The sequence below is a fragment of the Cryptosporidium hominis genome (assembly GCF_000006425.1).
Source record: "Cryptosporidium hominis TU502 chromosome 2 CHRO012080, whole genome shotgun sequence".
NCBI classification, from domain to species: Eukaryota; Apicomplexa; class Conoidasida; order Eucoccidiorida; family Cryptosporidiidae; genus Cryptosporidium; species Cryptosporidium hominis.
In genome coordinates this window covers 1-13,455 of record NW_667278.1, presented here as the reverse complement: position 1 = coordinate 13,455, position 13,455 = coordinate 1, and the positions used below count along the sequence as shown (strand labels likewise).

Genomic DNA, 13,455 nt, shown 5'->3' with positions numbered 1-13,455 from the left:
TGCGAAAGGAGTGGCTCAATCCAGATTATTACCAAATGATGTTTTATATTTCAATACAAATATGAATAGTAATCAAGTAGTAAAAGCAAAACAATTAGTCGGGGTAGTGACTTATAGCAAAAATAATAGAAAAGAAGAGCTCTATTCTTCTTGCGATGGAATTATAAAAGAGGTTTTGTCGCAGGGTTTTCATGATTTTGAGGCTACTTTTTTCGTAATTTACTGTGATTTAAAAAATCCAGTACTAAGTACATATTTTGGATACTCAATCGTTCCTATTACTGAGAAAAACACAGTTTTTGGAAAATTTGAAGATTCACCAGCTAAAAAAGAGATAAATATCAAAAAAAACAAGTTTAATGATCGTAATACTCGACTTATATCAAATAAAGAACACAAAAAATTATATTCCGAGCAAAGCACAAATCACAAATATAACTCAAGTTTGGAGTATCAAAATAGACAATCAATGCATTGTGTTGGTAAATTTCAATTAGACTCGATTTGCATGAATGAAGGGGATTCAGCATCATCAGATAATTCGGAGAATCCTAGTAACGTAAAAAGAGTTGAATTTCTCTACAAAAAATGTGTACCAAATAAAAGTAAGCCTGCAGATAGTTCATTAACAGTTAAGTTGAAAGCATACAGAAAAAGCTTAGAAGCTCTAAAACAATCAGTAGCAAACATTACAGACTTTTCTCGCGTAGGAAATATAAAATTGGAGGATGAAAAGCAACTAGACTTTGATAAACAAAAGAATTTAGTTTCAAAAATGTCTACTTTGTCCATTAAATATAGGATATGGATATCGTTAGCATTAACGATAATAATTCTAACACTTATAGCTTTGCTTAGAATATCTAGGTATTCTTTCACACATAGTACTTAGTTCACTATCAAACTTCTCCTTGCGGCTCTCTGTTATTCTCGAGCGAGTTATGCATATTATTAATGGATGTTAGCTTAGTATTGTTATAGTAATAATTTGACCATTTAGTATTTGTTTATAAAGCAATATTAATGGATAGGCGAGGCGGGAAATACGTCATCAACGCATACCGCTTTTCAGTGGAACTGTCTAGATGAGATTAGTTGTTAAAAAAAAAAAAGAAAACAAATAAATGAAATCGAAAGGTAGTTCTATTAAAGAGAAAAATTCCGAATATACACCCAAGGATGATGCTGTATTGCTTCCAGAGAAAAGGAGCTTATTTAAAATATGTGATAATGGCGTTACAGTCCCTAGATTGGAGTTGTTTTATGGGTATCTGAATATTCCATTGAGGTATATTTCCACTTTTACTTCTTGCTTTGAAGGCAGTATGTGTAGTATTGTGTACAAGACTTAGTTTTAGATTTCCTGCAAAAGATGGACGTAATTATATTCCTTCAGTGGCAGTTGTTTGCTCAGAATTTATCAAACTAACAGTCTCGTTAGCCATGATTTTTATTACAACCGCAAAAAAAGATATTAGGACTTTTCCAAAAGCACTATATTTGGAATTTGTGTCGGATAAGTTTGGTAACTTAATAGTTTTGATACCGGGGGTTCTATTCCTTTTCCAAAATAACTTATTATATATTTCATTGAAAAGACTTCCTGCAGCTCTTTATCAGGTCATATATCAGCTGAAAATTCTTACAACTACATATTTTAGCGTTCTAATTCTGAAGCGAAAACTTAGTTTAACTCGTTGGTTCGCATGTTTTTTGCTCATTTTTGGAGTTATAATGATTCCAAAGAAATCAAAACACTCTTCTACAGAGCGTACTTCGGGGTTATCAGAGTTTATCATTGGTCTTTTTGCTGCTTTTACTTCTTCATTCACATCTGGTCTAGGGGCCGTAGTACTTGAAAAGGTACTTAAGGATACTGATGAACGCATTCATACAGGAAATGGTGAATTTCAGACTACAGTTTGGGGAAGAAATGTAATTCTTGCTTTAGTTGGCATAATTGGGGGAGTTCCATTAGCCTACTTTAGCTCCAAGGACCAAATAGCACAGTATGGAGTTTTTCAGGGATTCTCTCCGTTCGTATTGTTGGTTATATGTTTAAATGCAGGAACAGGTTTCGTAGTAGTTGCAGTTTTAAAATACGCAGATGGAATCTTAAAGTGCTTCTGTAATGCACTTTCAATTGTATTAATTACACTAATATCATGGCTATTTTTGGGAGACACAAAAATGACTCCTAGATTCGCGTTTGCAGCAACTATTGTTGTTTGCGCAGTGACAATTTACTCTTTAGATAAAGTAGTTCCTCGGAAGTTTTATTCAACGGAATTGTTTAGTTCTAAACTTTCATCCAATAATACCAATACCTTTGACTCAACTGAGAAAACTGAACAATTTAAAGGTCTAGAAAAAGATCCAGAAAAGTCACTCTTAATTCAGCGAGATACGAAGACTTAAATATTGACAGTCACTTTCTTTCGTATATTTTTGACATTTTTCCAAGCCTAAATTATTAATATATGTATTTTTGTGAGATTGTAATGCCTAAAAACTACTTATTAGTAATTTGATAAGTTTTGTGATAATTTACGAATAATTCATGCGTAATTAACATTGATGTTTGTAATTATTAAATAAGTCCTAGGCTCTACTGAAAGTATCTCTTATAAAAATTGATATATTCTCAAGTATTATTTTTCTCTTTAGAAAAATTCGATCTAGAATACTGTGAGTAATTGCTCAAATTTGTTTTGAATACAATGATTTTAGTATAAACTGTTTCGAGGAATATTTAAGTTGCAGTATTAAGATGTAACCTATCTATTTTATTAGCGCGTTAAGTTAGAAATTCGAGTTGATTATTTTATGGTGCTTTAATTGGCGCAATAATGCGGTCTCGATGTGGGTAGTCTCATTTGAAGGGTAACTAGATTTTACGTACAGGAATGGATAGAATTGGTGGACAAATTGGGCCATCTTGAAGCTTTAGAATGAAGGTTGAACAAAATGTGATAACAACTGAAGCAACCCGATTGCTAGAATGCGAAGCATTTAAAGAGAGAAAAATGTTTGAAATTTATTATTCCAACGGCCTTTATTATTTGGCAATTTTCAAGGGAAGATATAATATTCAAATGAGATTTCTCACTTTAATTTTAATGTCAGTTCAGTGTATTTGCGTTGTATTATGCATGAAGTTGAGCGTTACTTATCCAGCAAGTGATGGAAAACAATACTTAACTCCAGTTGCTGTAGTTATGGTCGAAATTTTGAAATTACTTACTTCTCTGTTCATGATTTTCCAGATTTCTGGTGGAAATTCGATCAAGGAGTTTATTTATGCTTTAAAGTGCGAGTTTCTACATGATGTACGAGGAAATCTTCTAGTAGTTGTTCCAGGAATTTTATTCTTGTTCCAAAACAACCTTACATATATTGCAATTGAAAATCTCCCTGCTTCTATATACCAAGTAACTGCGCAGTTAAAGGTACTTACTACTGCATTGTTCAGCGTTGTATTATTAAAAAGAAGACTTAGCACTACTAGATGGTTTGCTTGTTTTTTGCTATTTGTTGGAGTATTATTGGTCCAAAAAACCAATATTAGAAATAAAGGGAATATTAATTCTTTCCAGCTCATGATTGGCTTTTTAGCATCAGTCACGTGCTCTATCACATCTGGTCTTGGATCTGTAATTATCGAAAAGGTAGTAAAAGACCCGGATGACTCTAAGATTGTCTCTTCTGATATCGAAAACTCTACAAAACTAGATAATCTAATTGATGAAAGACCTAACGATAGAGTTCAATATAAGTCTTCAGTTTGGGGTAGAAACGTCATTCTATCCCTTATTGGAATATTTGGAGGTACTCCTATCGCTTGGATTACATGTAAAGAAAAAATAATCAGAGATGGAGTTTTCCAGGGTTTCTCTTGGCTAACTATTCTAGTTATTTTTCTGAATGCGTACGGAGGTTTCATTGTAGTCGGAGTTCTTAAATACTCGGACAGTATTATGAAATGTTTTTTCAATGCTTTAACTATCATTATCATTACCATATTATCTTGGGCATTTATGGGTGATAATACGCCTTCAATCAAGTTCTTCATTGCATCCACGATCGTAATTATAGCTATAAGTGTATACACTTTTAATAAAGTTTTCCCAGATTCGTTCTACGCAAAGTTTTTGAGGCTCGTTGAATTCAAGAATAGAAATACAGAGTCTCATTAACAATTTTTCTTCGAATTTTCAATTATTCACAAATATGTCTATTGCATTATTGCTAAAAGTGAAATAGTAAAACTTCTTCTATCAAGACCTAGATGTTAATTTCATAAAACTTATAGTAATCGCCTATTTTTATGAATAATCTCACGTAAATATGAGAATAGACAACTTTTTTACAAAAATACTTACGGAATTGATTAATTTAGTTGAACTAGGGCTTTTACGTCCCAACATTTTCGTTGAGAGAGGATTCGGTTCTATTAGATGTAGTTTTTGAGGGATTAGGAGCCCTAATTTGCTCAAAATCTCTAAATTTAAAGATTAAGGTTCTCAATGCTATGGAAATGATGATATTAAGCATTAAGAAAAAAAAACACCAAAAGGTAAGTTCAATTTTCCAATATTTAGGGAAAATATTGTTATTGTATTGCCCGTAAAATGGTGAAGAAAGTTTAATCCAGTTATCTGGGAGCGATCTTGAAGTTTGATCGTCACAGTTAATTCTCAGAATACAACCTAATCGAGACGGCTCCATCCAGATACAAAACAAAATGAAAAAATTCATAATAATATTCCATATAATTAGAAGAATATTGGTTTTCATTGGAATAAGAGAAGATGAACGTAGCCAAATTGGCCATACTTGGTTGACTAATTGGAAGGAAATGTAACACCAGGACGAAGCGGCTTCAATATTATCTTGTCTAATGTGCCAAAGGTAAACCGGAATAGTCAAATTGTACTTGAAACAACGTTCGATTCCATGCTTTGGGAGAACGAAGTGAACTAGTCTGTAAGAAATAACAAAAAAACCTAGTAAAGGAAATGAGCAGAGATAGGAACCCTGCAGTATAAAAAGTGTGGAATCCAATATGGCTCTTAATGTTATATATCTGTTTATTAATCAGTGCTGATGGGCTTTCATTGTCAACCAATAACATATATTTATCGGAATTCACATCAATAGCATAAGTATTGAGGTTTTTAATTCTTGTATTGACGCAATCTGAGTTACAAGTCTCAGGATAATGGCTACTCGTAATATCATGCGAAGGATAATTTATAATTGTATTCAAATTCTCTATTTTATATTCTTTTGGTCTGGAAAATGAAAACAACAATAGTGGAAGTAAAGTACAAAAAATATCAATGAAAAGCCATGCCATAGCAGGTATCATTGCTTGAGATTGCCATAAGAGAAAAGTTTTGCATGTAACGAAGAATATTCCAAGCAAAACTATATGTTGATACATTGATACAAATGCAAAAACAACGCCTCGAGACTCTATTACTAGTCTACAAACAGAATGTAAACCATATGGGAAAATCTCTGAAATAAATGGAGCAACAAGGCCATTACATTTAATTGTTTCTGTTAGTAAAAGACCTGAGTTTGCTTTCTGTAGTGCAATAATGTCGTTTGGACCATCACCAACCATAAGTACAGTCATTCCCAGCCTTTCAAGTAGTTCAACCGCCATAGATTTCAGTTCAGGAGTAAATCTGGCAAAAATGGCAGTATTATAAATGATTTTTGAAAATATAGTTAATTCATTTAGCTCATCTGGAGCTTTGCGTTTGTAACCAGCATACGTTTCCAAATTAAGGATCTTAATAAATAGTTTGAAAGCATCCGATGATAATGCAATTTGAAATTTATCTTGAATAATTTGTTGAGGTATAATGCCCGATAATGTACGAATTTTGTTTTTATTTTTCAAAGAAAATTTGACTTTTTTTTTTGAATTTTCAATTTCCCAAACTAAATTATTCTCCAGGTCAATGTAACAGGAAGCAAAACTATTAAAAATCATACCAAGTTCTTGTGCAACAACGATTGCTGAATTAATATTGTCTCCCGTAATAATAGGGCAGCGAAAATTACCATTCTTCAGTAGCTTGAGAACTAGTTTTGCTTCTGGCCTTATAGGAGAATGTAGTTGGGCTAACCCAAGAGGAATAAAAGATGAGCTTAAATGCTTAAAGGAAGGGGTATTATTGCTAGAATTAGCTTGATCATTTACCACTTTATAGCAGTATCCAAGGATGTATGAACCTGCAACTTGGTTCTCGAGTATATCATTAGACCAGTCTCTGAAACTAGTTCCATCATTACAATCGTCATAATTGGTTGTTAATTCCACAATCTTCTCTGCTGCACCTTTCATAAAAAGCATAGATATAGAGTGAATACAATACAAGTTTGAAGAAAGTTCGGATTCAATCGAATACTTCTTTATAGCTACACTTTGAGATCTTAGTGTTTCATCAAACGGATATCTTTTCGTTATCTCGACTGCATCACAAACAGCAGAAATATATTCAAGTGAATTTTTTGGGTAAACATTGTCAAGCTGTTGAATGTCAAAGCTTGCTCCGTAGTCTAAAATTAGATGAGATTCAAGTTCTATAACCCTCTCAAGGAAAGTCTTTCTGTTACATAAGGGAATAATAAAAAGCCTTTCAGAGCTAAAAGTAAATACTTTGTAGCCACAAAAACCTGAATAGTTATACAAACATTGTTCTAGCTTAGACCCAGAAGGGCAGCTAAAGGAGTTCTTTCTTGTTAACTGTAGTGGCCCTGCCTTTTCAAATATTAAATTATTACATGAAGCCATCGCCAACTGCATTAGATGGTCTCTTGTATTATTTCTAATTGGGTAGATATGTACATTATTTATTGAAAACGTAGGGACAGTTAAAGTACCTGTCTTATCAAAACATATTGTATCTACAAGGAGCAGCTGATTTAATTTTTTGGGATTTGTTGTTAGAATATGTTCACTATTTAGATACTTGATTGCATTGTTAAAGTACAAAGACATGGAAGAAGTAGACCAAAAAGGAATTATGTAAATTATCGTCGAAACAATGAAAAATATCGAGCCGATCTCAAAAGATAAAGTATATGAATCGGTTAAAGCAATAAAAGTACCGTACATGAAACACAGAATCCAAAGAGGTTCTGGAGTAAAGTTCCAATTTCTTTTAATGCTTTTGTAAAGATCGCAATGCCTTCCTAATGATGAGATTGATTCTGAAGTAAAGTCACGTCTTGAGTTTGATGTTAAGAGAGGAGGCAGTCCTTCAGTAAATCCATGTTCGTCATTGCCATTAGAATGACCTGAGGTAAATGTTCCATGAAGTGTAGCTGATCCTGTTCTTGTTACCATAGCTAGCGTTATGCCAGTTGATGAGACTTCCAAAACTTGGCTGCCAGCATAAAGATGCCTAGAATTAGATAGCACGTCGCAGTCTAAGGAAAATTCAGAGGGAACAATTTGAATTCCACCTGTCTTACATTGCGGAGTCGCTTCACCAGTAAGACATGATTCATCTACCACAACATTCCCATTAAGCAGTAATAAGTCAGCAGGGATCCGCATGGCCTTGTCTATGAAAATGACTGTACCAGGAAAAAGTTCTTTTGAAAAAACAAAGGAGCTACCGGCATTTGAATATGAATGGGGCTTGTATGGCCCTGTAAGGTATCTATAAATATCCCAGTCATGTTGAGTAAGCACTTTTTCTGTTTCAATATAATTACGTCTGGACTTAATAATTGACCAAGAAATTGTATAAAATGTAATTATGGACCAACAAAGAGGCCAGACAATAAATGAATAAAAAAGCGCATCTAATAATGTCATAATACGAATAATGTTTAAAACTGAGGTAAACTCAGAAAAAATGAGTTTCCATAGTGAAAGAGGGTATGAGCCTAAGCTGTTAGTTCCAACAAATTCAAGAATTTTATCTTTATCATGGTTTCCAAAGGATTCAATAACTTGGTCCCTTTCCTTTAGAAAGTTGGTATTTTCTACAGGGAAACTTTCAGCGGCTTTTCTAGACAAAATTTCTCTGGACCAAGTGAATTCATTTTCATACCACCAGTATTTCTCTCTACGGTATTCAAAGTATCTATCAGTTTCTGTACCAAAAAAGTTGATTGGCTCGCTTCTTTTAATGATACGACAGAGCTTAGTAACTGGAAATTTTTCCAAAATATGAATATAATAATTACCAAATAATTTGCACCATATGTTATTTTTTGAAAATCTACAAGATCCTGGGAAGCTGATGGAGATAAATTTGCAGTCAGAAAGATCCGCAGGTACTAGGAATATTTGTTCAAAAGATCCATATTTTGCTTTCAGTAATTTTAAAAAAACAATACAAAATATAACAGTCAATAAACTTCTAGCATAAATTTTCACAGCTTCATGCCAATTAAACGAAGACTCAAATGTTTGTGTATACGATTTGTAAAACATAACTGCTACTACAGAAACATGAAAAGCGAATGGGTAAAAAATCAAAAAAAATATCTCAATTTGTCTCAAGAATTCTCCAAAAAAAGATTTTTTTAAACCAACTATTTGGAATAACCCTGTTTTACCTTTGTTTACATGCTTTGTTCTAATTTGATAAAAAATAGCCAACATTAAGTGAAACAACAAAACAGTTGAAATGATAAAAAATCCACATTTTTGTAGATATAGTAACCACTCAAAGATATTATCCATTTGTTATAAAACTACTCCCATAGTTAAAATATCTTGAAGGGGTTCTTGAACTTATACTATGTCTTAAGTAGTTTAAGCCGTTTCCAATAATTGAATAAAACTTGATATCGTTTAAATAAAAAAGTATTCTTTAAAAATTATGGACAGAGCTTTTTTTAAATAATAAAAGTATAATATTGAATACTAAAAAGTCAAAATTTCCATCCAATTTACTCTTAAGATGAATGACAATAATTAAAAGTTGTTCTAAATACAAGTATTTTCTAATTTATATAAGGAATTGCGAGTGCAACGATAATAAAGCTGGCGCCAAGCTGCTTATCCATAAAAAATTATCAAATGTAAATATTGATACATAAGTTACCAGTTTAATGCTATTTTAAGTAAAACTTTTACATATTTGTAACCCTACAGGTTTTTCTAAAAGAAAATTTGGTTTCAGAGATTTATCTGGACAGTTATTTATGTATTCTCATAGATATTTGCGCAGCTTAATACATATTACTTGATATAGGTTAAGTAAATTAGAATACAATCATATTTAAGATCTAACTAGAAAGTGGTTTTCGAGTTTTCTATACTGATTATGGAAGACTATTCACGCGAATATAGTGAAGTTTTATTACAGTTGAAAGAATTACAAGATTCAGAGGCATTTTTAGAACCAGTAAATTGGAAGAAGCTGGGACTTGATGATTATCCGGATATTGTAAAGAATCCAATGGATTTAAAAACTATTGGAAAGAAAATTAAGGCGAACTTTTATACAAAAGCTGAACAATTCTGGGCAGATATAGATTTAATTTGGTACAATTGTCAACTTTATAATCACGAATCTTCGGAAGTTTACCAACAGAGTATTAGGATGCAGGATGCGGCGAATAATCTAAGAGATATGTTGTTCCCCTCAATTTCTAAGAAAATTCACAAGAGAAAGTACGAGTACGATTCTCATACCGAATCAGAAGATGAAGACTCATCAAATATCTTAAAAAAAACATTATTATGCCAGAGGATGTCTAGACTTCCTCCAGAGCTTCTCGCTTTAGTAGTTAGGCATATTTATTCTCAAGATCAACAGATAATTCAGCACAGTGGCGAACATAAATTTTCGATAGACATAGATTTCATGAACAACCAGTTATTCTCTACTACTTCAGCGCTCACTAAGAGACTCCTAAGATTACAATTGTCCTAATATCTAATGATGCAAAGCTCAAATGAAAATATATACCAGAAACAATCATTTCTATAATTTGAAAACAATTATTTCGCATTTGCATTAAAGGATTGCACTTTATCCTGTTTGAAATTCCATATACACAAAGCTAATTTAGAAAAGAAACAATTAATTAAAATCTTAGAAATTTTTGTTATTTTTAGTTCAAACTTGACAACTGAGCCTGCTGATATTGCATTTTCAACTTGAATCCCCATTTTTAATCGATCGGTTTGTATGAGTTTTCTCTCTCGAAAGCGGTATTGAACTAGACATTGGCGCAATACTTGTGTTATGTTTAACAAATACCAGAATGTTGAAAAGTTAGACGGGAGTAAACGTACACTTTCACAGAAATTAGTGTCAAAGATATAGGCAAACAAAAGAAATTTATTTGCGAGGGGCAAATGGCTCCAAATCTTGGGTGGGGTAAGGCTGGCTAGGAATTCTCAAATTATATTTCTGTAAATTTAGAAAAAAAAAGCTTCAAAAAGTACAAATATCAGTTTTATATTCAAGTAATAGCTAGAAATGGTAGCTGTTGTATCAAGCGACTCTCATAAAGAGAGGCAGTCAAATCGCCCCAGGTTTATTACTCCTGTCTCAGCAGCTGAAAAAAGTATTCCTGTAGTTCCAGCTCCTGATGAAAAAACTTACAAAGAGACAACAGAGGCGATTCGACAAGTCCTCAATGAATGGAATATAAAGATAAGAGGATTAACAAAGATGATAAATGATAGAAGCGTGGGGAGGGAAGCTTTCGATAGAAAAAAAAGTGAGTTCCAGGCAAAGCTAGATGAATATCAGAAATGTATTGAGAATCTTGAGGAGGAAAGGAAACTATGTATGGCTAAGATAAATGAAAAGTCTAAGGAGGGCCGTGAGATGAAGGCTAACCTTCAGAGCCTTAAAAAATCTGTAGGGTATAAGTCAGAGGAGGAGATTGAGGCAAAAATTAAAGAGATTGAATATCAGTTGGTTACTTCTACATTATCTCTCAAGGATGAGAAGAAGTTACTCTCACAAATTTCTCAACTTAAACAAAGCCGTCCAATAGTTGGGAGGTTTGCACATATGGATGCAAGCGCCTCATCATTTGAGGAAAACTCAATCATCCCATTAAGAGCTAAGATTAGTTCAATTATAGAAGATCTCAATAAATTTCGCAAGCAAAAAAAGGAGGTATTTGATAAATTGCGTGCCCTTACAGCAGATAGACAAAAGGCTTTAGAACCACTTAGATCGCTTTATGACGAAAGGAGCGCAATGCAAAGTAAGGTAGAGGAACAACATACGAAACTTCGCCAATTAAGAGAGGAATACGATCGTGAAATGAAGTTGTTTATGGAGTATCAAAGTAAATTGAGAGCTTTAAGATCAGAAAGAGTTAAAGAGGAAAAAATTTTAAGAGACCTCTATAGACAACGTGATGATCTAAGGCTAGCATTAGAGCAAGAGGACGATCCTCCAATTTCTACTGAAATGCAACTTGTTCAGCAGTCTCTAAGCTATATTCAGAAGCTTATGGAATCCCATGGTGTTATTGACAAGACTTCACAATCTACAAAGGACAAAGCTACCTTAAGTGATGAGAGTAAGAATCTCTCTGCTTCTGCTATCAAAGGACGCGACAAAGATGAGTCAGTACTCTTACCAAAGAATCAGAGGAACGAAGAATATCTAATTCCTCCTAAGGGAAAGAAAAATAAGAGAAGACAGAACTCATCTTCAAATAACTCTAGCTCGACTCACAAATCTCTAGTTGTAGATTTTGCCACAATTTCGACTTTTGAGAAAGTTGATTTGGATGTACCTATGACTACTGACGACCTTCCTAAAGCTTATTCACTTTTATTGGAAAAACATCTCAAACTTAAAAGTGAATTTGACGAGAAATTTGCAAATCGCGAGAAGAGAAAGGAGGAGATACTTAAGAAGCTCGGTGATATAGAACTAAAAATCACTGAGGCTGGAGGGATTCTTGAAGACGCAGTTTCCTCTCCAAAGATTGAAGAATAAAGGGAGTGAGCTGCTTTCCATATTATGGGAAGACGGCCCTGTAGACAAGAAGACAAAACCTGCCAGTCCATAATTTTAATTAAGGGTTTTGATATTTTCTAGCAGTAGTTTGATCTTAGGCAACTAATTTTAAGTATTTCTACCTAGCTAGTAGTGGGTTATTACTAATATTATCTGTTTTGCTTTTTGAAAGTGCTGATGAATTGGAATTATTTACATATCTTTTTAAGTATAAGATAGTCTCAACGTGTTTCGTAAAAGGAAACATATCTACGGGGACTGCGCATTCCGGAAAAAACACGGGAAAATATTCTTGCTGATCAGTGTGTGGGTCATATGCTGAGCATAATTCTATGCAATTCTTAACAAGTGACTCAACATTACAGCTTACATAAATTAAATACTCTATTTTTGCCATCTTCCTCAGTGACTTAATAACGCTTGAATGCAGCCCACTTCTAGGAGGGTCAACAATAGCGATTACCAAGTTATTGGATGGTAAATTTTCTAAAAAGTTTGGTAATATGCTTTCTGCTGTACCTGTATAGTATTTTGCATTTTCAATTCCAATATTTTCAGCATTTTTCTTAGCAGAATTTATTGCTTCTCTCGAACAATCTATTCCAATAAGTTCAACATCTCCAAAATTCCTTCCCAAATCACGAAAAATATCTAGTAACGTTAGCCCAATTGCTCCTACCCCACAACAAATATCCAAAATGATTAATTTCTTTTTTTTAAGATTTTCATTTTTTTTAAGATTTTCCAAGAGTTTTATCTCGATAACTTTTCTTATCTCGTTGTACAAGGTTTCACACCCTTTTGTGTTTGTTTGAAAAAAAGACAATGGACCAATAAATAGTTCAGTATTTCTTATTTTAAACGAAATCTGGGGGCTTCCATGAAGCAAATCTAACTTTCCAATATCAAAGGTATCTACAATAGAATCGGACTGATGAAGATACAAACTTTTTATTTTATATCCCATAAGGTCCATTTCAAAGCTTTTATCAATAAACTCTTCTATCAATAAATCAACTATTTTATTCTTAACTCCAATCCTTTCTACATTTGTGGTCTGAACAATAACCATTATTTCTTTATTTGTTTCTGACAACCTAATTAATAGTAATCGCCAAATTCCGCTCCTATTCCTCCTCGAATAAACCTTAAAATCACTCTCTCTAGAGCTCATCTTAACCATTTTTTCGGTTTTTTTAATAATTGGAATAATACAAGGATTTATGATTTCTAATGTTTTAGTATCTTGGATATCATTCGAATTGTCTACTTCATTCGAATTGTCTAAAACACCAATTGTAATAGGTTCAAACCTATCTATATAAGCTACAAATCCTACTGAAATATCAGAATCTGCATCCAAAATTTCGTTATTTGTATAGCCAATAGTGAATTCATATTTATTTCTGTAAGAATACGGTATTGTTCCCTTATCCTCATCTTTTATACTAACTATTGGAAAAGCTTGAATTAATCC

General features: G+C 33.0%; 7 protein-coding genes across 7 annotated transcripts; 5 read left to right on the top strand and 2 right to left on the bottom strand.

The window, feature by feature from the left end:
* Positions 1-61: 61 nt before the first annotated feature.
* On the top strand, positions 62-892 carry Chro.20282 (hypothetical protein). Its single annotated transcript, XM_661498.1, has 1 exon — positions 62-892. One exon carries the CDS (start codon positions 62-64, stop codon positions 890-892), a length of 831 nt encoding a protein of 276 aa, XP_666590.1.
* A 551-nt stretch (positions 893-1,443) lies between these two features.
* Positions 1,444-2,418, top strand: Chro.20283 (solute carrier family 35 (UDP-N-acetylglucosamine (UDP-GlcNAc) transporter), member A3; solute carrier family 35 (UDP-N-acetylglucosamine (UDP-GlcNAc) transporter), member 3). Its single annotated transcript, XM_661497.1, has 1 exon — positions 1,444-2,418. One exon carries the CDS (start codon positions 1,444-1,446, stop codon positions 2,416-2,418), a length of 975 nt encoding a protein of 324 aa, XP_666589.1.
* Positions 2,419-2,951: 533 nt separating this feature from the next.
* Positions 2,952-4,196, top strand: Chro.20284 (solute carrier family 35 (UDP-N-acetylglucosamine (UDP-GlcNAc) transporter), member 3). The annotated part of the gene is made up of 1 exon (XM_661496.1): positions 2,952-4,196. The coding sequence occupies one exon, from the start codon at positions 2,952-2,954 to the stop codon at positions 4,194-4,196; it is 1,245 nt and encodes a 414-aa protein (XP_666588.1).
* A 701-nt stretch (positions 4,197-4,897) lies between these two features.
* Chro.20285 (hypothetical protein) lies at positions 4,898-8,719 on the bottom strand. Its single annotated transcript, XM_661495.1, has 1 exon — positions 4,898-8,719. The coding sequence occupies one exon, from the start codon at positions 8,717-8,719 to the stop codon at positions 4,898-4,900; it is 3,822 nt and encodes a 1,273-aa protein (XP_666587.1).
* A 586-nt stretch (positions 8,720-9,305) lies between these two features.
* Positions 9,306-9,917, top strand: Chro.20286 (hypothetical protein). The annotated part of the gene is made up of 1 exon (XM_661494.1): positions 9,306-9,917. One exon carries the CDS (start codon positions 9,306-9,308, stop codon positions 9,915-9,917), a length of 612 nt encoding a protein of 203 aa, XP_666586.1.
* A 552-nt stretch (positions 9,918-10,469) lies between these two features.
* Positions 10,470-11,957, top strand: Chro.20287 (nuclear segregation protein). The annotated part of the gene is made up of 1 exon (XM_661493.1): positions 10,470-11,957. The coding sequence occupies one exon, from the start codon at positions 10,470-10,472 to the stop codon at positions 11,955-11,957; it is 1,488 nt and encodes a 495-aa protein (XP_666585.1).
* A 139-nt stretch (positions 11,958-12,096) lies between these two features.
* Positions 12,097-13,161, bottom strand: Chro.20288 (hypothetical protein). The annotated part of the gene is made up of 1 exon (XM_661492.1): positions 12,097-13,161. One exon carries the CDS (start codon positions 13,159-13,161, stop codon positions 12,097-12,099), a length of 1,065 nt encoding a protein of 354 aa, XP_666584.1.
* Positions 13,162-13,455: the final 294 nt, after the last annotated feature.